We start from the raw sequence: 24,890 nt of genomic DNA, 5'->3' as shown, positions 1-24,890 counted from the left end.
TACTAACTTACTTCCCATGAAGTGGCAGGATTACTTCCTTTATTTTCAAGAAAATGTATGCGAAATAGTTAGGCTTGAATAACTATAGTTTGTCAGTTGCTCTTTGAAGTATAAACAAAGTTCCATGAAACGAACGGTTAGTTCAGCTTGCAACTCACACAGTTACACAAGTCCTTCTCCTTGAGACACGTCTTCAACCCTCCTATGTAGCAGATATATGTCAGCAAATGAATTAAACAATATTTATGGGGTCTTTTGATGCTTCAATTCATGTGTCAGTTGTTATAACAAAATATAATATGGCATTTCAGTAACCAAGTATTGGTTGAGTTTCATTCTCATTTAAAGAGGCAGACAAGCAAGAAACAAATTCTGTATCTGGAAATTCTGTCCTCAGTTTGTAACAAGTTTGAGTTTGCAGGTTCTCTTGAGAGGCTAAATTAGATAAAATCTCAGCTATCCAACCCTTGCAGCAGACAGCCTGAGTGACCTTTATGCAAAAAACATACCTTTTCCATCTTAAGCATAAAAACTCCATATTACAAAATTTCCTCCCATTTTAGAGTATGAAAGTGAAAGTGTTAGTCACTCAATCATGTCCGACTCTCTATGAGCCCATGGACTAGTGCCTGCCAGGCTCCTCAATCCATGGAATTCTCCAGGCAAGAACACTGAAGTGGGTTCTTCTTGACCCGGGGATTGAACCCTGGTCTCCCACATTGCTGGCGGGAGACTCTTTACCATCTGAGCCAGCAGGGAAGCCCTGTATTAGAGTATAAGGAAAATAAATACTGTGTTACCATGTTCATCTTTATAAATATTGAATATCATGATTTCCTCAGGGCTACAAAAGGTTCTACATCTCACCGCAAAATAGTTAAGACATTGCCATACTACTGTGCTTATTGTTTTGGGACGGCTTTTTAACATTTTTTGTTTTGTTTCGTTTTTGGTCAACTCTTGTCAGTTTTCACTTTCCACTGTCTTTATTATTAAGTTCTGTAATTCTTTCTCCCCTCATATTTTTTTGCATTTAATATCCTCTAGGAGGAGAAACCAGGTAACGAAGCATAGTTAAAACCTGTTAAGAAATAAATAGCTAGTGGGCATTTGCCATATGACACAGGGAGCTCAAATCCAGCGCTCTGTCACAACCTAGGCGGGTGGGACGGGGCGAGCGGCGGGAGGTTCATGAGGGAGGGGATATACACACACCTGTGGCTGCTTCATGTTGATGGATGGCAGAAACCATCACAGTACTGCAACTACCCTCCAATTAAAAATACAATAAAACCCAAAGTCCTCAAAATATTCAATAAATTTGTCAATAAAGAGTATTTTGCAAGAAAAAAAAAGACTTTATGAGTTGGGGACCTAGGGATACTCTTCCATCCAAAAAGCACAGAGGTTTAAGTGCGCTGGCTTTGTGTCAGTGCAAAGGGAAGAATATAAGCCTCTGTTACCATTTATACATAACTTCAGACAAGTTACCTAACTTCTCTGAGTCCTAGTTTCCTCACTTATAAAATGGGAATAATATCTGTCTCACAGAGTTGTTACTAAGATTAAGTAATCCTAGGATAAAATCAACTGAGATTTCTATAACACATGTACATAAACCTCAGAGAGCTGTTGCAAGAACTAAGCAGTGCATATAAAGCACTTGGGACACTGCCTGACACTTGGTAGATTCTCTTTGTCTTTTCACTCTCACTCTCCAAGATAAACTTTTCCAGACAGTAAATACTTTAGGCTTTGTGGGCCAACAGCCAAAGTTAAGGCTCTTTAATAGATACTTTTTATAAAGAGAGAAAAAGAATTTCTACATTTTTAAATTGAAAAAATTCAAAGTATAATAATTAAATGCATCTCTGGGGGTACTACAAGCTGTTCCTGAGGACACAATTTTTTTTTTTTTTTTTGAGGGGAGATGATGTTTTGCTTAAAAAATGGAGTTCAAAACTAATGTTCCATATCATCAAATCAATTGCAAATATTCACATGTTAAAAACTATTCTTAGTGCATAGGCCATACAAAAATACGTGGTGGGCTGGATTTAGCCAGTGGGCCAGTTTGTCAATCCCTGTTCAAAGAGGTCTGGCTCATTTCCTTTTTCTTTGTTCACTCTGTATAGTTGCTACTGGTGACATTTTGTGAACTCTTGATTTCTTTGTGTAGATCTGGGTTTCTATCCGGCAATACCCACTCAGCCCTGCCCCAAGCCTTCCATGTTTCTTACAGTGAAGGTTTACTGGCACAAATTCTTTCATTTTTTTAATGTCTGGAAATGTCTTCACTTTCATTTCTGAAGGATCTTTTCACTGAATATAGAAATCTTGGTTGACAAGATTTTCTTTTAGCAAGCGATGTCATTCCATTATCTGGACTGCATTATTTCTGGTGGGAAATAATTCATATCTTGGTTTCTCTGGCTGCTTATAAGAGTTTTCTCTTTATCACTGGTTTTCTGCAATTTGATCATGATGTGCCTTGATGTGGTTTTCTCTATATTTATCCTATTTGGCCATCTTTGGACTTCTAAGGTTGGTGGATTGGTATGTTTAAACAAACCTGGAACAGTTTTCTCTCCCATCCCTGAGAGTCATCACATAACACATGTATGTTAGAACATTTGCTATTATTCCACAGCCTTTGTTCTTTTCATCCATTTCTTTTCTGTGCTTCACTCTGAATATTTCCTGTTGTCCTTTAAAGTTAACTGATTCCAACAGTCAGATTCTGAAACAACTTTCAAGGATTCCCACCTCCGGCTTTTCATGACCTTGTGTAACCTCCTTGTCTTGTCTGTGGGCTAGACCTAGTGACTTACTTCCAATGAATAAAGCATAGCAAAGGCGTTGGGCTGTATTTCTGAGATCAGGTTATAAAACACTGTGACTTCTTTCTTCCTAGTACATTCCTGCTTCTGGTTATTTTGATGAAGCCAGATGCCATTCTGAGAGCCTCCCTGTGGAGAGGCCCATGTGGCAAGGAACTGAGGGTGTTCACAAAGAAATGAACTCTGCTAGTAACTACTCAGTGAGCTTGGAAGCACATCCTGCCCCTATTGAACCTTGAGGTGACTGTGGCCCTGGCTGACAGTATGTCTGCAGCCTGAGGAGAGGTCCTGTGCTAGAGGACCCAGCTAAGCTGTGCTGGATTCCTGACCCACACAACTGCGAGATAATAAGTGCTATTGTTGTTTCAAGCCACTGAGTTTCGAGACAATTTGTTATGTGGCAACAGATAACTAACATTCTGACCTTTTCTCTTTATCTTCCTGATGTGCTCCCACAGTGAGTTTTTTGATTCAGGTATTGTATTCCTCAGCTCTAGAATTTTCATTTGGTTCTTTTTAAAGTTTCCATTTCTTTTCTTTTTGAGCTGTTTTCCTTTAAGTCTTTGAACATACTTATAATAAGAATTTTTAAGTACTTACTTGCCAATCCTATTATCTCTCCACTTCTGACTCTGCTTCTCTTGATTGATTTTTCTCCTGGTTATAGGACAAACTTTTCCTGCTTCTTTGCATGCCATGTAATTTTGGACTGAAAGTTGGATATTATGAACGTTATGCTCTGTGTGATGTCTGCATTTTGTCACCATCTTTTAGAGACTATTGGGCTTTGTTCTGGCAGTCAGTTAATTTACATGTGGATCAGTTTGATCCTTTCAAGACTCCTTTTAAAACTTTCTTAAGAATTAAAGCAGTTTTTTTATCTAGGGCTAGTTTAGCTTTACTCCTAAGATATGGCCTTTCCAGAGTCATGATGAAATGTTCTGGATGCTTCAACGACTGGGGAGCTATAAACTAGAGTTTTGGCCAGAATGTTACTTTATAGCTCCCAGTAGTTGTTTTTTGACCAGATTCGTGAGATCCCACCACAGACACGCATAGCTTAGTATACAACAGAAGATTAAAGGGCTTTAAAGGGCTTCTTTCTAGAGCTCTCTCAGTATAGCTCCCTCCTCTTCATACTTGGTGGTGGTGGTGGTGTAGTCGCTAAGTCGTGTCCAACTCTTGGATTCCATGGACTGCAGCCTGCCAGGTTCCTCTGGGATACTCTAGGCAATCTCCATACTCAATTTTGCTAATTTTAGTTCTCCTAACTCTGATCTGTGTCTCCTAGCTCAGTGAGGCTGCTCTATTCTCCCTGGAAAACCCTGGAAGAAAGCTGAGGTGATCGTAGGTCTCACCTCATTTGTTTCCCTTCTCCTGGGGTTCATGGTCCTGTACTGCTTGTTTTCCAAAGTCCGCGAACAGTTTCTGACGTTCTGTGCAGTTTCCCAGTCATTTATGATAGAAGGGCTAATCCGGTTACAGCTACCCTGTCCTGCAAGTTGCCTATGGGAGTCTTGTAAGCAATATATACGTTGATTTTAATTAAAGAATGCCTTACTTTTTCCACATCTACAGGAATAACTTAAAATCTAAGCACTCCATTTATTTATTATGAAACCAGAGTTTGGAGCTTGGCAAGAGGCAAGGGAAACAGATTTTTCCAATCATTTATCCAGCTGAGAAATCTTTCACACAGATTTCTTCAGTAGGAAACAATCTCTGCCCTTACCTTCTTCTCAATTAGTATCTCTTCTGATGTTACAATCAAGAAAAAAAGAACTTGAGGAAATGATAATTAAACTTAAGAAGAATCTAAATGCATGCAAACTTTCCATTATACTTACATAACCTTATTTTTTTTAAAATTATAGGTCTATATGGCCCAAGTCAACAATTAAGTGAAAATTTAATAGCAAAAAGGAGGCTTCTCCCAGGAGGGAAAAAAGCTGATACCCTCAAATGTCTTTTACTCTAACTGATACCAATATTTCAGTTAACACAAGGAAATTCTTGTTTATTAGTAAGTCCTAGGGAAAGATGAAGAAAGTTTACAGAGAGCATAAGAAAACCCACTGAATGTCTCAGTACCAGTCAATTTTCTTCACAAACATAGACATTCTTGTATGTTAAACAGCAGACATGCCCCCAGAAGCTCCCCATGAGCAACTGTAGTACCTGATAACAGATATGAGAGGTTTACTGTTCTTATCATCTGTCTAGGGTTCAGAGTAGAATTACCTGCTTCCTAAATTCAGAGAGTGCTGACCCTTCCAGAGGCCCCACACTGTACTAAATAAATGCCTCTTTTCCAGGAACCACAGAGACAAGCACACTAGTCTTGACTATCACATCCTGAGCGTATGCAGAAGAGCAGGTTAAGAGCAAGATGCTGGGTTTGCCCTGTCATTACAACTTTTGAGAAGTTCTCCACTGTGTCTCCATTATGTCTTTGTTGAAGAGCCTTACCTGCTCTTTGCCTATTACAAATTCTAGAAGCAATTTTTAAATGTTCAGTGTGACCAGGCAGAGTTGGAGGAAGAACCACTGACTGCTAACCCCTGGGTAGAAGCTGCTGGACTGCTGGAGGATGCAGCTGGGAGCATAAACGGGCATGCCTGGTACAAATGTAGGTGCCAGCTAATAACGACCAGGTCAGTCAACGGGACACATGCTGGGTTGGCTCCCACAGGCTGAGTTCTCAGGGATCTGGCCAACGTTATCCAGCTCCAGCAACTGTTCCCTAAAACACAGTGATGGCCTACTTAACAGTAGATCACAGCTGGAGGTTCCTGGAAACCAAACTGGGTCAGAGAACCTAAGACTGCAGCCTGGCATTCAATGATGCAAGCTGGGCCCACGGTGTTTCTCCACCTTTATCCTACGGCACACTCCAGGCCTTTCCTTACCACACACTTGGAAAGACTGAGGTGGTCCCCCCCCGATTGCCTAAAACCCATCTCCCCGGCAGCTCCCTTGTTTTGGAAGAAGATGATAAATAAATCAAAATGCACTAAGCAGCACTTCCACAGGCACTCGCCTCCTTCACTGAACGTGCACCTCATCAATCACACTATTGTCTGCTTGAAAGGCGAGCCTTGTAAATGTCATATCCACTCAGGCCCAAGGAGAGGCGCATCCAAATGCAGCAAGGAGTTTTAATTGGATAGTGTAATTAAACTAAAAAACCCCAGCAGACTCCCTTTGACAGGATAGATGAAGACCCCTTTTAATAGGGCTAGGAAACATATCTGTTAAAAGGACGAGGCACTGCCTGTTCCTGATTGTGCTCCAGAGTACTCTTATGAAAAGGCGATTCAATAACTGGGGCATTTAATATGTTAAGAGTCGGCTGTGTTTTGTAATCGAGTAGTACTTACCGTATTTGATCTGGAATTTAGGAAGTAAGTCCTTGTCAGAGAGTAAAAATGCAACTTAGCTTGCCCACCTGATGTCTGAAGTACCCTGGACCTCCTAGGAATCGACAGAGTCTGAGGACGTGGCTATAAACCCAAGTGCCTTACTTCCCGGGGCAAGAAGTCCGGCTGCACGGTCAGGGACACCCACCCACCCACACACCTCGGGGTGCAGATCTTTCACCCAGCAGTAGCTGAACGCTCACCCTCATGTCCCTCCCACAATCTCACGGGCCTCTAAAGAATATGACACAATTCCTGGGTCCCCCCTCTTTCATGAGCTACCTGTCACATCAACCTGTGTGTGGGTGTGTGTGCACGCGCGTGCATGGGTGTGTGTTTTCTCTGTTCGAGTCACTGTCAAGTAGGGAGACAAGAAATCAGGTGGTCAGAGGATTCAATGTATGAGCTGCAATGTGCCCAAGTTGATTTTAGTAACAAAACCAGAGTCCTTCTGCCAGTCTCCTCACTTGCCTTTGTTGGGAGAAGGGGTGGGGGATGCACACACAGGCACGCGCGTGTGCATACATGCACACACACACACGAGGCATGCAGCTCCACAAACAAAGTAGCAAAATTAGTGAGAACAAATGAAGAGGTTCCTATCTGCACCATACTGTCTTATAAGCAGACCATAATAATGCCTTTCGGAGAGAATGCTAGCGTCCCAAGGTCAAGTTCAGGGAAACTAGCATCCGGTTGGATCAAGAGCAGCTCTGAGCTGGGGCTCAGGTGGAGTGTTGGAGGCAGGGTTTCAGACTCCCCCATGGAAAGCTTTCCAGAAACAGACACTTTGCTTTATTTACAAAAACCTGAAGGTTAGTCTGCCTGGGCCCTCAGACTGATTTTTCTTTTTTAAGGATGGTGAAGGGTTTGTTTGATGACTGCTTTTACTCCCCCATAAAGCCTCCTTGGAGCTCTGTTTGCAAATCTTAGAACACTCCTTAATACTGCTCTTTCACCATGGGTTGATAAACCCATTAAGAACATATAAGTGAAGGCTTATAATCTATGAAAACTGGATAGTGAATTAAACCATCAGATACTTTTAGGTTTAAATGAAAACTACATAAAAGCATTTCAGCCATCAATTGGGCTATCACTTCGAGCCAGTATGAATTCTGCTGGAAAAGCTATTTTCGTGCAGATGTGGAATTCAATGGGAAAGACTGACTCGTGTACCAACATCAATCAAAATGTCGACTTCCCTGGCAGCTCTCAACAGTCAGGCAGGTTCAAAGGTCACAGGATAAAGAAAAAGCCAAGCTCTGGTTCAGCTCTAATATCTCCTCGGTAGAAGTCTTGCAAAAGTACCCCCTTCTGTATTAGCCCAGCTTTCATTAATCTTCTTGCCATCTTCTTTAACTAGTCATGCAGAACCGCTCGATAGCAAGACGTATAATGGGGAAGGCCCTGTGCCTATTACGGCGTTAACATTCTCTTAAGCCCCAGTGCAACAATGGAACAGGGAGGCAGAGGAAATCTGCAACGGCAGGGTGCAGTGCAGGCAATTCAATTATAGCCAGGGCTTACCTATGTACTCCTGACCTATAAAACACAAGAGGCCTTTGTGTCTAACTGGCTCGGCCATTAAGGTTGCTGAAGATCACAACAATGCTGATCTTTCCTATTTAAGCTAAATCAATGTGGACAAATCATTATTCAGTAGCTTTAATTTAATTAGTAAATTAAATACACTACTTTACAGATCTTGTCAAGTACTTATGAAAAGAAAGATTCATTTAAGTGGGAGGTCACCAATAAACCCGGAAAATTTAACTCAAAACCTTAACTGAATCTCAGCTCAAATATCCAGCAGGTTCTATTCACCAAGGCTTAACAGTCCCTGCAGCTGTGGTTAACTCACAACCTCAAAGAGTTCCTGCCCTGGATCCAAACAGTGCTTTGAACCCATCCCCCGCCCCCCCAAAAAACCAAACAAACAATCCCCCCACCCACCCCCCAATACAACCAGCATCCACGGAATCCGATTTCCTTTAAATTATACTATTGCAAGAGAACGTAATCAGGTTACTCCTATTATGTTGCTTCCTTAGGATTTTATATCATCTATACTTAATTGAGATACAGAGCTCTTTTCAGCTATAAAGACGACAGCTACTTTATTAAAGTTTAAATCTGATTTCTTAATGATAGGCTGCTTCCTTTAAAGACTCTAAACCTGCACAACCTTCTTATGATAAAACCAGACGTGGCATCCTTGAGTCTGGTACTTTATTTAAATACAGCTTGACAGTCCCCAATGGGTGCTAATTTCACAGAAAGGGTTCTTGCTTTTGTTTCACTGTTGGAATTTGAAACCAGGACTTAAAAAGAGCGCCCACCACATTTAAAGGCTATGTCTAGACCTTATAAGGATGGAGAATTATTTCTGAGACAATTCAACTGTGGTTATTTCTGTTGGAAACATTCTTCTATATGCCGTATACAAATCTTTGTTCAGTTAAAATGAATTCACATTAATTCATCTTTGAGAGGTCAGTGACATCCTTCAAAACAGCAAAAGATATCCTAAGGAGTGGCAAAATCTGACTTAGACATCACTGATTTGAATAATAATGGTGGCAAACAGTAGTTTTTAAAACCCAGAAAAGCAGAATTTATTCTTAATTTCTCAGGGCTGTGGACACACTGCTTCTCTCAACTAATTTTTGTTAAGAGCCCATATTTACATGTACAATTTTTTTTTAAAGGCATGTATCTATGTAGTGATTAAGTTCCAGATCTCAAACACTTACAGGGACAGAGTAATAAATCATCCCTGTGAGAACGTGGCCAAAGAGGGAGAAGTTAGGGAAGGAAAGAGTCATAGGATGGCTGTTTATGGAGGATGGCTTCAGAGCCGGGGTCTTTCTGATTTCATGGTGTATGTAATCACGTGTTTCACTGCAGGCGCTCTTAATGCTCACTCCCTTTGCCAAGTCAGCTATTCACATACATTTTGGATTCGGCATCAATTAAACTTGAGTTGTGTTCTTTATGACGACCAACTTAATGGTCTGACAGCAGCTTTCTCAATAAACACTGCAAACTGGCCACGTTAGAAGGTTTTAAAAAACCATTTCTTTTCTGTTCAAAATTCTGACAAACACGTCTCGAGTAAGACTGGGGACAACTTCATTTATCCTCCCAACACTTAATGCCTTTTTGTAAAGAGGGCTGTTTAATAACACGTCTGCTCTGTTTTCACAACTAAATTATTCCAGTTGGTCACACGTTCCAGTCTTCGGCAAGACACTTGTGTTATAAGAGATAAAAACATGAAAAAGGAAATATATTGCAGAAATCAAAAAACCTTATCTACTTCTAGACTCTCTCTCTTTGCTATAATTCATTCAAGAAGGCCCCAAGAATAATTTTTGATGTAAACTCAGCTACAAACATACATCACTATGCTGATAAAAATCACAGGCTAAACTTATGAAATATAGTGACTTTCATTTCTTTAGTGCTGTTAAAATAACTTTTTTCTGAGGTTCAACAGACACAGAAGATAAAAAAGGGTTACTATTAATCCTTAAAAAAAAAAAAGCAGCCCAGTAGATTAATTCTGTGGTCTGATGATGGTTTTAAAGATGAACTTTTTAGATTAAGACAATGAATTAATTTGATGAAGATACTGGAGATCATAAAACAGTAACAGCATCAAGCTGATTCACTGAAGACATCTTTGTTTAGACACTTTACAATATAAATGATGTTGAACAACTTTTCATTTCTAAACTGTGGCCTCATTAAGTTCTATTTCATGACAGTAAACATTCACTGAGAACAACCCTGAAGGTGCTGAGCTAGGGCACAAGGTTACAGAAACCAGTCTCTGGTCTGTAAGTTCAACATGGAGATGGGGGTAGGAGAGAGGGTCAGACCTCAAATACACACACAGTGTGTGTGAGGTGCTTTACCAGGGGTGTGCGCAAACTCCAGGGGGCAGAACTACAGAAAAAGTCTTGACACTGGGAGCCGGATCTTGACAAATGAGGGGGCCGGGTATGAGGAAACGGAGGTGTCCATAAAAGAGGGAAAGGGTCAGGGTGCAGGAGTATTCCAGGCAGAGGGGAGAGCAGAAGCACAAAATTCCAGGTGTGCTGGTGGTTCACAGAGACTACAGTCCAAATTCAGGATGGGAAATTATGGGCCACGAGTCTGAAATAGTCAATGTCTGAATTTCACTTTGACAGCCTGCAACTTTCAAATCTCTCTCTCTCTCTATATATATATATATGTATTTTTAAACAGCAAAATCCTTTTTATCAATTGACTTTTTCAAGTGCAGAATCCTCAAACTGGTTGGAGTTAAATGCAAAATCCTTTGGGTGAAGGGGAAGCCTCATGCCCAACTCTGTCCTACACACACACACCCATACACATACACACAAACACACGGACACACACACAGGCCCCGGCAGTCCCCCGAGAACCTAGAGTTTAGAGGGACATGGTTTGGAAGTGCTGTGATGGAGACAAGGATTCAGGAAGTGTTTTACTGGGGCAGGCGGTGTGCCTCTCTGCTCACAAAGGGTCACAGTTCTAGAGTGAGAGGGGGAACCTCTGCAAGACCTACACGTGCAGTTTTTACACAGAACCATCCAGTAGGTAGGTCTGAGCATACAACAAAAGACTCTCCGGCTGGGCTGTCAATACTGAAATGGCGGGGTCCAGGTCTGCTCTGGATCCCTAAGACTTTGGAACTTAGCCTCACCCTCAGAGATGTGTGAGAAGTACTTCTTGGCTGAGTGGCCTCAAGAGGCAACAGGAGGGTGTGGCTGTCCATCTGCTTTATTCCCTACTAGGCTGGGTGTGTTACATCCTTTACCTTCTGATGCCTGAAATCCAGCCCGGGTCGCACAGTGTCTTGGTAGGAATATAAGGGAAATCTGAATCCTGTTTCTAGCTCTTTCCCTAACCTTTCCACTCCAGCGTAATCCCCTATGTAACATGTAAGTGGACGGCCTCTCATTTCTCAGAGACATGGAGCATTTATAAAATGTTACTTTTCAAAGCATCTTGAGTTCTTGGGAAGAAAGATGCTAGAATGATGACATCTTTATTGGCTGACTAGCTCGAGGGAGAGGGATTAGGAAAAAGATGTTTATCTAAAGGAGGAGGGAATCTGGCGGCCTTTGGGCAAGGGCCCCAGAGCAGCAGGCGGTTTTTCACCACTCCTGGCAGCCATGCTGTCTCTGCAGGCCACCGAGGCCTCACTGGGACGACAGGATGGTGGGACAGTGGGGGGTGGGGTGAGCATGGCCTTCCTCCTTTCCCTGCACCACTACGTCCCCCCTTCTTGCTCAGCTGTAGGCTAAGGAGCTGAAAGGAGGAGACCGTGTAGTACGGCTGGATTCAACAAAACTAAACACCCCGGCATGAATGAGGCCGGGTGGCGTACAGGCCCAGGTTTTGTTCTTTAGGTCCCTGTTTAGTCAGTTTCATCTCAAAAACTGGAGCCACATTACAGACACTTGCTGGCCTTTAGATTTCTTACTGTTCCTTGTATTTGTTCCCAATTTAGCAGACACCGGAATAAAGGAGAATAACACAAATTGGGTGCTCCAAGTTACTGAGTTGGAAGCTATGCTACTGAGGTGTGTGCTGGGTGGCTACATTCTAAATAGGACCTGCAGGCGAGAACCAGCGTCTTATAGCCTTCTCCAGGCAAAACAACAAATCCTTTCTTCCGTGGAAGAGTATCAGTGTGATCTGTGTCCTTTCTATCTTTTCATGGGACTGAAGTCCTAAAAATGATTAATCTAAACACTATCCTCAATTACCGAACTGCAAAAATATATATGCTACAATATACACTTGGACTGTATCAACTTTGGTAATTTAACCAGAGGCGTGCCAGCCCAGCAGTGATCTCTTCCACAGCACCAGGCAGGGGTTTAATTACGAGCTGGTAGGTCATGCAGCTGCCAATAATCCGGAGGGTGTTGACACCTCTGGCATGATGGATATCTAAATCTAGTCTTCAGCTGCCACGGGAGATTCTCCAGCTCTCCTCGATCTGGCCAGGAAGGCAGGCAGGTCGGGGTCTGACTGGTCCAGCCCCCAAGACGGGCAGAGGAAGGGAGCACAAAGTGAAATGAGGGCTCTGGGGAGTGCAGATTCCTGGCAGGAAGCTGCCCCCAGCTCCCAGTCCCATTGGGGGTGGCGGGGTGGGGGTACTGAGGTCAGAAGCCGCTGTGAGCTTCTCTCCTGCCATCAAGACTGAGTGGAAGAGGGGCCCGTGTCAGGCTCTGGGTACCACAACACAATCCCATTTGATTAAAAGAAATTTCTGGTAATGAATTAAAGAGACCCAAGGAAAAAAGGACACGGTGGCAATATATTCTCCTGGCACCCAGCACACAGAGGGGAAGCGGGGGGAAGAGAGAAAGGAGACATAAATAAAAGGCACTACTCACTGGGGCTTTTTTCTTCTGCAAGGTCACAGGCACAGAGCAGGTCAGAATCGATCGAGATGGGCTTCTGCTTAATCCAGAACTTGGTGCTGGCTTTCTGACTCGTGACAGGGTCTATCTCCACTTTGTCTCCAGAGATACCTGTAAGGCGGAGGGGAGGACAGAAGAGAAACCACGAGAAGTAAGAGGCGTAAGCGATTTCAGTGGAATCACCTGACCTGTTTTGTAAATCCTAAACTGAACAAGCATGAACTCTCTTTAGGGCTTCGGGGAATGCCATGGGCTTCTTAAGACAGATGTAAGGAGACTCCAAGTGGCACAGAGAAGCCGCCTGTCTGGCCTCCTGGGTGGGTAAGCTGGGGTCGCGGTGGGGAGAGGGGCAGCAACCAAAACCCATATACAAAGGTATTATGAAGCTTTCCTTCTTGGAAAAGAGATAATACAGAGCTTACATATCGTTAATGAAATAAACTGTAAGGTAAGGCTCATTTAAACAATTCTGATCAGTAGTCTCTGCTGTGTTTTGTTGTAGAAGATCCGGGTTGGGCAGACAGAGCCGTCAAATCACCTATGCCTAAACAGTCAGGCTGCCAACGAAGAGCTTCTGACCTGGAAAAATCTTCCACACTAAACACAGGAAGAGTTTCTCTCTCGCTAAAGAACTCTCTGACACTAAGTAACTGTCCACAGCGTATTTAAAGGAAGAAGGACCACAAGGTGCTTCACATAAAACCTTCCAAGCGCAAGGCTTCAGGCTGTGGAGGTACTGGTCCTCCGCTAAGGGAGACAGCCCTGGGTGTGCGCTTTATGCAACCAAGGCTTTCTAACAGGGAACCAGAATGTTAACTATGGGGACTTCAGGTTTCATTTTCAGAGCCCTGAGAGACATCACACGCTGCGCAGTGACCGGGAGCAAAGCTGCTGGGAGAACCACGACAGACCAGGGAGGCGGGGTGTCCTGGGACCACCTGGGAAACCACAGCAATGCTCCCCTGGATCTCCGAGCAGACGGTGCCCAGCCTGACACATGACATCTAGGCTAGAAGCTCTCTTTTCCCTTTTACTGAAAATCGAGGAATCTGTTCATGAAGTGAAACGAAACCCTTCAATATCCTTCCAGAGTGGGCCCCAGAAGGTATCTTGAAAGTAATTAATTTTTAGGCCACAGTTTCAAGGTCAGGGTCAAAGTGAGAACAAGCAAATGAAGATATAAGAAACCGTTAAAACCACCAAATGTACATTCTGCAACAGAAAAGACAACCAGAGTTAACATATTTCATCCTATGGATCACGCTCAGGAATTTTAAATTATCATGTGAGAAAACTTGGTAGGCCAACAGATAAGACAGATAAAAGAAATAGCTACATTAAAAAACAAAAACCAAGAGACCACAATGACCACAGTCAGGCCAAATTTAAAATTAAAGAAGAACAGAAACACAAAATCCTAGTGATGAGTTGTGCTATGAACTCCACTCATCTCCATTTTATTTTATGAATAAAGAAATCCCAGATAGCAGCCAGACAAAGGCAGGAGGCTGGACAGACTACAACACAGTATTACCTGCCAAAGGAGACCCCGCAGTACAGTTGCTTAACCCCAGTCATTACCGTGTGGTCTTAGGAAAAGATGAACAATTGGTATTTTTTTAATTAATCGAATGCCGGAATTTGTCATTAGGCATCTTTCAGGAACGCCATATTTCAATTAGGCATAATGTCATCGGCCCAATTGACTCTGGACGTTCAGGTCTAGATGATTTCAGGAGGGTGAGAATGCATCAGGAGACTGATTTTATTACATTTCACTTAAAATAGATTACGACTACCCAGTCACACTCTTCCCTCCAGTTTGGTCATTAATTGTTAAAGATCTGGACATTTCTATAGTTCCCTGAAAGAAGAAAAGTACTTACACCATGGTTGTTGGTAGTAAGTGGCTCCCCCGCTCCCTACCTTCCTCTGCTTCTTATTTTGACATTTATAAAAGTCAAAACGAGCAGAGCAAAATAAATGTGCATATCTCTTCTGTGGAATAAACCCTGCCCCACATTCCTTTCTCAGAAAGGGAGGGGGACGATCATCATCAGAAAGACACGGTTTTAAAATTTTGTTCTACGGCCCTGCAACTCCTGAAGCCGTAGTCAGTCAATATTGTTAATGTAGCTTGTTAATTTGATAGGATTTGTCAGGTAACTCCACTGGAAAATTATATAAAACTGTTCCAGATGAAAAGATGATAGTGACATGAATTAAAGTGATAGAACAATAGTGGAATATAAACCAGAAATGACACCCAAAGTGGCTGTTGATTTATTGCCGTACTGAGTTTGGTTCTGGGCTCCCATGTATATTAGTGCTACAAATCTGGGTCCATTTAGCAGAGGGATGCGCATACATACATCACCAGCTCCTGCTCCAAGCCAAGGTCACTCCCCATTGCATCAATCTTTTCAACAGAGCCTACTTCACAAAGCAGGACTTTTGTAACCATCTCAGATGTAACAGACTCTCGTCCTCTTTCATCTTTCTTTTATCATGTAAAGTACACTTTAACTTCTATTATTTTTATCTGCAAATTGTTCCTGCAGAGTTCATCCATTATGGGCTGTATCTTAGCATCAGTAGCCTAAGCTCTGTTCCACCACGAGAACACTTTCCCAAACACACCCTTTCCTGGGGTTATTGTGCAGTCACCGTTCACCAAGGGGAACCCCCAAGTCTGCAGTTTGGGGATGAAGATGTGGGAGTTGAGTGTATTAGGATCAAGACAGGCAGGCAGGTGGAACACCATAGAAACAAGCGGTGTATTTCAAAACAGCTGTGTGGAAATCAGATTTTTTCTGAATCAAATCACATTTTCCCAGTGACTTCTAGTTTCAGAGATACTTTATCTTCATTTTGGATTGATCTGTAATTGGCAGGGGCTCCCAACACTTTAGTTTTAACTTTCTCTGCCCTGCAGGCTTTCAGTCAAGCAGTTAATGATCTGTAAAACACTCGCCTGCCTAGAGGAGTCACTATTTAAAGAAGCCTGTAGGGGAATCTCTCCTGATGGGAAAAATCCTTTTGTACATTAAATAATCTCCCCCTCCTTGAGATGTGTGTGAGTCTGGCTTCTTAAAGCGGGGCACACGGCCTCACAAGACCCTGCTCGCTCCTGCCGGACAAGCGGCAGCACCATTGGAGCCCACTTTGGGCACACCCAGCCTCCACTGCAGAATTCAGCCTGAAGCAAACAGACCTCCCGGCCCGGCCTGGAGCCGAAAGGACAAGGCAGCCTGGTGGAAAGGAGGGCAGTTTGGAGGCTGGTGCTACAAGCCAGGTCTGGGGCAGAGGCTGGTGAGGCATTAACTGGCACCGACTCTGCGCCAGAAAGGGTAGGAACCCCTCGCGTGCATTGATGCCAATCTCACAACCACCTTACGAGGTCGGTTCCTGTGTTTTCCTCTATTTTATATAGATGAGGAACTCGAAACCATGGGGAGGAGACGTCACTTGCCCAAGTTCACACAGCTGCCAAGGGGCAGAGCCGGAATGGGAAGAAAGCCAGGTAAGCTGGTTCCAGGACATGTCCTCTCCGCCACAGTGTTATTCTGCCAGAACTGGGCGAGGTGCTGTATATAACCTGTGTTAGGAGAGGGGGAGGCGCTGGTCTAAGGCTGGGGAGCGTTTAAGTGGGAAAGCCGTGTTCACACCCAGAGCCATCCGGGTCCCGAGTGTGGGACCTACCCCAATGCTCCTCACCCAGTCTTTGGTCTTCTCTCTCCATTTTCACCAAGAAACAAATAATAGTCAAAGGTGCCAATAAATGCACACCTTTAATTTTGTTCATACGTGGCAAAATGAAGCAGGACGTTCTACCAATGTTCTTCCGGTCAGCCACCGAGCGTGGTTCTGATCTCCTTGGTTAAAGCTTTTGTGTCAAGTCTCTGAAGAAAAGGGCTTCCTTGGTGGCTCAGCTGGTAAAGAATGAGCCTGCAGTGCAGGAGACCCAGGTTCGATTCCTGGGTTGGGAAGATCCCCTAGAGCAGGAAATGCCAACCCACTCCAGCATTCTTGTCTGGAGAATCTCATGCACAGAGAAGCCTGGCAGGCTACAGTCTGTGGGGTCACACAGAGTCAGTCGGACATGACTGAGTGACTAATAATTTCACTTTCTTCTGAAGGAAAGGCAGAGGCACTCCTTGAAGTGTCATTTATGCATGATTAACAGGTAATTCAAATGATAAATATATGTCCAAGAAAAGACGGGAAAGATGGTTTACATTTCTCTAACTTAAATGGCCAACAACAGAGGACTAGTTAAGACAACCATGTCGGAATACAATACAACCATGAAAAATTATGTATAAGAAAAGCTCTGATTTGGAAAAATTCTTATGATGCTAGGTGAAAGGACAGGGAAAATATTTATAGAAAAGAGGTCAAAAGGATATGCTTCACTGGTTAAGTCAACTCTGGTCAGTGGAAATTTCACCAAAATAAAAACAAACATCATTTTAAAAGTTGACTTTTTTTTGTGGGGGCTGGTTTCTACTTCAGAATTCAGAACCCTTTCCCAGTTTTGAAAACAAGAGAGGAAAGGACTATGTTAAATTCTGTAATTGGTAATGATGAGAAGTGATCCTAAACTGGAGACGCCCTCCCCCGAGCAGTCCTCCGGTACCCACAGGGCTGCAAACATGGGTGCCACTCTGACTGACGGTGCCTGGGAGGCTCCACTCCAGCAGGCTCGGCCAGTGAGGAGGAGGAGAGGACGCAGGCTGGCCCGAAGCGGCCAGGGCTGGCTCCTTCCCTCGGAAACAAGGGAGGCCATTTGTCTCCTTTACCAGCTCTCTTCCCCAACCCACTTATCCAAAGCCATCCGTCATGACCTTTTCATGTTCCCACTTCTGACAGCTTCCAGATACAGTGAGTCAAACTTCACTGGGAGCAAACTATCACACCAACTGTCAAAGCAGAAAACACTGCCTGATTGCTGTCCTACATCAACGCCAGTGTATAAATCCTTCCTTAACAAGACAGCTCAAAATAAACAAAAATGCAACTCTAACTTATATACAACTCTCTGGGGAGACTATTTGTCCTAGGCCTTAGAGTTATCACCAGGAGACCTGTGTCTGTTTTAGCTAACTGAAAGATTTCCCTAAGAGGAAATTAGCCCTGTGCATTACTTCTGCTAACATAGACTGGGCACCTACCCTGGACAATCTCTGTGCTGGGTCCCTTCACGTGTAGCAACTTATCACAAGCTCAGCATATCTCTATTAGGAAGGCAGGAGCAGCCCAGTTTGTATTTCAAGGCAGTGGCATAGAGGTTAGGGACAGGGAATTCTGGAGTCAGACAGTCCTGATCCTGACTTTGGGGATCAGCTTCTCTACTTTTTAAACTCTTGTTATTTTGGGAAAGTTGCTAAAAAATGGCAATAACAGAATCCACCTCATGGGTTTGTTATAAGGATTGAATGAATAAGATTTGTAAAAGTGTTTGCAACAGTGCTTAATCCACAGCTAGTGGCCTTCCCTAGTGGCTCAGATGGTAAAGAATTTGCTTGCAATGCACAAGATGCCAGTTTGATCCCTGGGTCGGGAAGATTCCCTGGAGAAGGGAATGTCTACCCACTCCAGTATTCTTACCTGGAGAATCCCATGGGCAGAGGAACCTGGTGGGCTACAGTCCTTGGGGTTGCAAAAAGTTGGACACGACTGAGTGATTCACATACACAGGGACACCTACTACTACTTCTCATGACTGCTGTTATCCAGAGTCAGGCACTAGGCTAAGGGATGCGACACAGATTAAGAGATGACGGTCAGGACGAGTGTGAGCTCAGAGAGCCTCGGGAGGGATATGAACAAGGGACCTGCCAGGCCCTCGTCTGGGGTGAGGGTAGGGGGTGATTCTCTCGAGGACCCACTCTATACCCCAGTATGGGAAGCACCAGGATCCAGAATGACTGTTCAATTGCAGAGACCAATGCCCTCAACCCTATGAATCCTGGGAATAGCCTCCTATCCCCAAGAGGGCAAACTTCTTCCTGGCAACCTCCAAGAGTTCAATTCAAAATCAGGAAGAACGTTCTCACACCTGAAGTTGTGGAAACTCTGGTGATAGGGAACCCCTGCCCTGCACGGTCTCCAGGTCATTAATCTGGAGATTTTGATCCGCCGATGTTATCCTGGGCAAAGTGACAGTCTCCCTCGGTGAGCCTGAGCTTCCTGCCTTGTAAAATGGGGAAGCAACAGTACCAACTTCCAGGGCATCATGAAGGTAGAATGGCTTAAGCACGTAGAAAAGAGCAGAGTGCCTGGGACATTATAAGGACTCAATCAGTATCAGAATTACTACTAAAAATGACCGTGGAAAGGTGAAATGACATACTTGCCCAGGGTGAATCACGTTAGTAAACAGCAAAGTTGGGGCTGAAGCCCAGGTCTATGGGACTAAGTCCAGTGTGCGTTCTGACCCCTCAGCTGTTCCCTACTGTCCCAGAGAGGCATGTGTGACTCTTAGAAGGCACAGCCCCCCTCAGGGCACACTTAAAATGCCCTTCCAAGAAGCTGAAACAGCAGTTCGGCAAAAATTAGGGCATTTAACATTCCATACCTCAGTGTATTTCCTGAGTTACTGTTTATTTGTTTAGACATCATGAGCTGTGGTTCATTCATCAATTTCCTACAACCGTGAATCTGAGACTACAAAAGCCCCACCACTGTTAAATCCCAGAGTTGCTTTTTACACAGTTCTACAATCCTCTTGTCTTTCGGTTACCTATAGCCTTCGAAAGCCTGGAAAAGCCCCCTGGGAGGGCCACTGAACAACTCCTTGCCAGAGTGGATTTTGCTAAATCTATATAGCAATCGATAGCATCCGCAGAGCAGGCAGGGAAGTCTTTGAAACTTTTCTGAATTTACACACAGGATCAGATACACAGGCTGTTTGGGCTTAATGAGACCTGAGAGATCACCCAGTCTGGTACTTTCATTCTCCATATGAAGAAATTGAGGCTCAGGGCTGGGTATACCTTGTCTGATGTCACCCATTAATGACAAAACTACAAAAGAATTCATGTCCCCAAATGAATAAGCTGGGGCTTAAAAAGACCCAGTGTATCTCACTATGCACTTTTATAACGATCAAATGCATTGCAATATAAAATGCACAGTCTCTGACAATTTATCAGGGATCCAAAACGAGATCAGTAGAACCTTACATTCTTGAGATCAAGTGGATCACTGGTTCTGTTAAGTAGATAAACATCCCCAAGCCACTTGGGATCCAGAGCTAAATGCGGCCAACTTCAACGTATGATCAGAGACTTGGGAACAAGTCTGCTATACTTCACTGGACCGTTACCCTTGGGATGCAAGCTCAGAGGTGGCCTGACCATGAGTGAGACCAGGTCTGTGCAGCAGGACTCAGTACAGTACTCAGCACAAGGAGCTTCCTAAACAAGACCCTGGACTGCTTACTCTCAGTAAAACCCATCCTTGGACGAGGTCTCAATTCTCGCTGTAGAGGAGGCAGTTGCAAAGATTTTATACTGGGGAGGTCAGGTTCCCAAACTAAATATTCTCCTGGTAAATACATGGTTCCCATGGGGCGTTAGTGGTAAAGAACCTGCCTGCCAATACTTGCTCCCTGGGTGGGGAGGATTCCCTGGAGGAGGGCATGGCAACCCACTCCAGTATTCTTGCCTGGAGAATCCCACAGATAGAGAAGCCTGGTGGGCTACAGTCCAAAGGACTGCAAAGAGTCAGACACGACTGAAGCGACTTGGCAAATAAAACTCATGTGAACTTAAATGTGAGGAAGCAGTAATATTGTTTCTTGAGAGAATTTTATAATTAATCACTTGCAGAATGAGGAAACATCAGATCTTCCCCATGCTCAGTACACTGGTGGTGCTCAAGTGCCAAGGATGAGGAAGTGGTAAAAAGAATATGGAACCTTGGTCAACTTTCATCTATCTGATTCTGATTAATTTCCATTATGCCAGTGGTTATCCACTTTTTCCAGTTTTTAATTATTTCTTAGCCATCTGAGGAGCCTGGCACATTGTCATTAGTAATCCTGGATTACCCAGCAGGGATTCTCAGAAGGGAAGATCTGGGAATGCAGAGGAAAGCATACAGTTAGAAAAAGCCCCTCGAGTTTCTGACATTTTCCGTCAGGAGATTTTCCCTTGACTTGATCACTGCATTAAGCACTGATGTGGTAAAGACATTTTCCAGAGGAAGTCTTGATAGTGTCTGTCCTGCTACTTCACAGGTTCAGGTTCACTAGGATTTGTTAAATTCTGTTCCAACTTTTGGTTCAGAAAATGTTGCCACAATAGGAAGAAAATCATCATTTATTACTAGAATTTGTTACTAGCTTATTGTTATGAGTACTTAGAATGTTAGAATCTGCATTCTCAAATTACTCAGTGGATCCAGGGATCTTGGAGCTAAGCCCAATGCATGTCTCCCCACGAACGTTTTAGTGTCCCTGCATGGAGAAGGGTTATCTCCTTAGTATTTAATCTGAGATGGAAACATGGAAGGGAGATGAGTCCGTTTCTTAACACACATTTCCAGATTGTGCCATTACTTGAACATCGGAAAGTAACAGGGGCATATACTTTATTCAAACAGCCACATGAACTACTTTTAGTGTCAGAGTGAGCCTGAGGAGTAATAAGCCCAGGCCACAGATACAGATTTCACTCCGGCAGTCCTGTGTTGTAATGTCTTTCTTAAGTTTGCATGCTATGTGTTAAAAGTGACACTGTGATAAGGTCTTCTCTTGAGGTCTGGCTTGGGTACTGACCAGTGGATTAAATAACGACAACAGGTGGCACACACGCTGCGTCTCATCACGCTCGGGCCCAGGGCAGACATTGTTAATCAATCACCGAGTTGACGCGGCTCTCTCATGCAGCCTGAGATGCTACCTCAGCGCAGTGCTCCGGGCAGCCATTATAAACCTGACTGGAGCTGGCTTGAGACGAAGCCCTCTTTGTTTCTCTAAGGTATGTGCTACTGTACTTAATACTTCTGTTAACAAACTACTGTGACCACAAGTGTTATGATTATGCGTATGGACTGTTTTATGAAGAGAGAATGGAGGTAACCATGGAAACTTTTGGAAGAGGTTATTTTATAATCTTACACAATAATGACATGGATGGAATTCGTGGTATAGTATATGTTCAGTAACATATTCTTTTAGCGATGTGGAGATGGGCAACACTGACAATTAAGAAGTGAAGGGCTCAAGTTAGCCTAAGTGGCACGACTATCAAAACACTTCTCAGCCTGAGACCCTGTGCTGGGAAAACCAGGCTGACCTGCCCAATCAGTAAAAACAAGCCTTGGACAAAGAGATAAGGGGTAAGAAAGTCCTTTGAATACTGTGAGACTGCATTTCCCAAACCCCACAATTATGAAGAGATTCTGAGCCAACAGATCTGGGACGAGGCCAGGAGTTGGTGATTCTGATACACGGTCATGGTAGGAACTGCTGCTTTAGGGTACCATGTAAACGAGAGGCATTCCCTGTCTTGATTCTTACATGCGTTTATTGGCGGCCCCTTGGCTGGTGTGTCATAATTAATTCAGTTTCTGTTAGCCAGCTAATAAGAGCTTATTGATAGTATACCATGGCTTCTTAGATCATGGCTGGCATTCACCATCTGACCCTTTTCTTTAACTTTTTGACTATACCATGTGGCAAACATGATCTTAGTTCCCCAACCAGGGATGGAACCTGTGCCCCCTGCGGTGGAAGTTCAGAGTCTTAATCATTGGACCATCAAGGAAGTCCACCTTTTAATGCTTGTAGAGTCAATTTCCCCAAACCTACTTCAACCTGCCAGCCTTGGGATGTGTGGGTAGCAGCCATGTCTTGGTGCCCGATCCTGTGGTCAAGCATACAGGATCTCAAGTTAATGGGAAAAAAATCTCAACTTGGTATAAGTTCAAGCAAGGTCTACGCTTAAAGGGCATCTGTGCTTTGAGGCCCAACGTGGAAGGGAAGTAGACAAGATGGAAAAAAAAAATCCAAAACTGTTTTTGGGAAATATAGGCACGGTCAAGCATGATGGCTTTGTCTGGTGAGTTTTCTGGGTTGGTAGAGCAAGGATGGCAAACAGATTTCAGCCTATGAACCAACACCAACTGATTGGTGAGTGCTGCTTCTGGGCTGTGTTGGAAAGGATTCTGGGGTCAGGTCTGTGCCCAGAGGGAAGAGGTGCAGGGATTGGTCAACAGTGTGAATGGAGGAGGGACTACCAGCACACACGCTACCCTGACACTGACCTCAAGGTGCTAGGGGAGGGAGAAGAGGGAAGGATGCACAGATGTTTGGAATGGGCCAACTGCAAGTAATCACTTCCTTGGTGAAGGGACACTATTAACGACTGAGGCATCTGTCATGTGATGGACTGGATTGAGTGTATGGGATTGACTTTCAGTCCCAGTTCTGCTACTGGGATGGATATCCTATTGTGTATGTGATGGCTGAGGGGGAGGGCAAGACAGTACTTGTTAAGTAACAGCTAAATGCCAATAAGCACCAAGTGCTTTACATACATTGCGGGATTTTATTAATTCCTCCAAGTGTCAGTTTTCTGTCACGAAATGGGAATAGCATTGTCAATGTGGTGTGCCAATTAAATATGGTAAAGGGGTGAAAGTTCACTGTATGCCATACGTTGTTATAGGAATACAGAACTGGTGCAAGGAGGATCTGCTTTCAAGGCCGGATCCAGTGGTTAGCCACAGGCCTCAGCCTCAGACAGTCCTGGGTTCTGATCTCAGCTTCACTACTTACTACATTTCCCCTACACCCCATTTTCCCCACATAAAAAACAGAGATAATATCAGTACTATCTAATAAAGTCCTATGATCACAGGAGACAATGCAAGAATGACCAGCACAGTGTTTGGCATATAGCAAGCATTTGGTAAATGATATCTTCTTTTAAAAATTATAGAGCTTCCCGTGTGGCTCAGCTGGTGAAGAACCTGCCTGCAATCTGGGAGACCTGGGTTCAATCCCTGGGTTGGGAAGATTCCCCTGGAGGAGGGAAAGGCTACCCACTCCAGTACTCTGGCCTGGAGAATTCCATTGGCTGTATAGTCCATGGGGTTGCAAAGAGTCGGACATGACTGAGTGACTTTCACTTCACTTTAAAAATTATAATTTTTCTTGTTAATATTATAAAAAAAAAATTAGATTGTTGCCCCAAGTTTCATGAAAGGCCTCCAATAGTTTTTCATTCATATAAAAGTCTGGTGGAAAATCGATTGAATTTGGGGTCTTGCAGATCAAAATCTGAGTCTCTTATCTCCTGACTTTTGCAGAGACAAGTGGCAGATGGTGAAACTAGAACATCGGCCCCTGCTCCTCGATCGGGAGGCAGGCCGCTGTCATGGCACCATGGAGCTCGGGGACACCGAGTCGCGGCAACATGTTCTCAGGTACCACTCACTCAGAGCGGACGGCTGGTCTTCTCTGGGATCGGCAGCGCTGCTGGGTGAATGCCGCACACAGACACTTACTGCTTAGAAGAACTTGCCACGGGGGGCAAGTGAAATCTCTGCTCTGACTGACACAGGATGGACGAGCGGAGGAGACCATCCATCAGTGTCAGGAAAGATCTGAAGCACCTGGCTAGTCAGTTGAAATAAAATAAATTATTTACTGATCTCAGAATCCAGCTGCTCACTTGACTGCTCATAAACAGTGTGTGCTGCCCTGAACTTCGCAGTTGATTCTGTTTCAGAAAGGAAGAATTTCCGGACTGCTGCGTGCAGGCTTTTGTTGTTGTTGTTGTGAGAATGAGAGGGTGTTACCATTTGCTTTCCAAGGAGGAAGTGTGTATCTGAATTCATGTGCATGGGAATAGGAAGTGGACTTATTCACTGCATGATATAGTACTCATGGGCATGGTTATCCGACTGTCACAAAATTATTGTGCTTAAGATTAATTAATGAAGCCTTTGCTTATAATGCTAAAGGCTAAATTTAGATTCATAATGGAAACAAATGCTCTGATACCTATTTTAGAAGTGCCTCAGTTGTGACTCTCCACCAGAGGGCGCTATGGGTGTCACTGGAAGCATCCAGAGGTGACCACGACCAGCTTCCCAGTCATCTGGCTTCTGAGAACCAATGCTCTATAGAGAGATACCTGTGTTACCAGCATCATCCATGCCTA

The 24,890-nt window shown here is 43.8% G+C and overlaps 1 protein-coding gene across 10 annotated transcripts in view; it reads right to left on the bottom strand.

Moving 5' to 3' along the window:
* The window catches only part of MAPKAP1 (MAPK associated protein 1), a 228,102-nt gene that overhangs the window by 13,588 nt on the left and 189,624 nt on the right, over nucleotides 1–24,890 (bottom strand). For all 10 annotated transcript variants that reach the window (XM_043916842.1, XM_043916845.1, XM_043916844.1 and 7 more), the window contains one exon: nucleotides 12,685–12,822. In XM_043916842.1, the coding sequence (XP_043772777.1) occupies nucleotides 12,685–12,822 (138 nt within the window). The remainder of the gene's footprint in view (nucleotides 1–12,684; nucleotides 12,823–24,890) is intronic.

This window comes from Cervus elaphus, chromosome 11, assembly GCF_910594005.1.
Source record: "Cervus elaphus chromosome 11, mCerEla1.1, whole genome shotgun sequence".
Classification (NCBI taxonomy): Eukaryota; Metazoa; Chordata; class Mammalia; order Artiodactyla; family Cervidae; genus Cervus; species Cervus elaphus.
The sequence above is the reverse complement of the archived record's forward strand: the minus strand, read 5'-3'. Positions and strand labels throughout refer to the sequence as shown.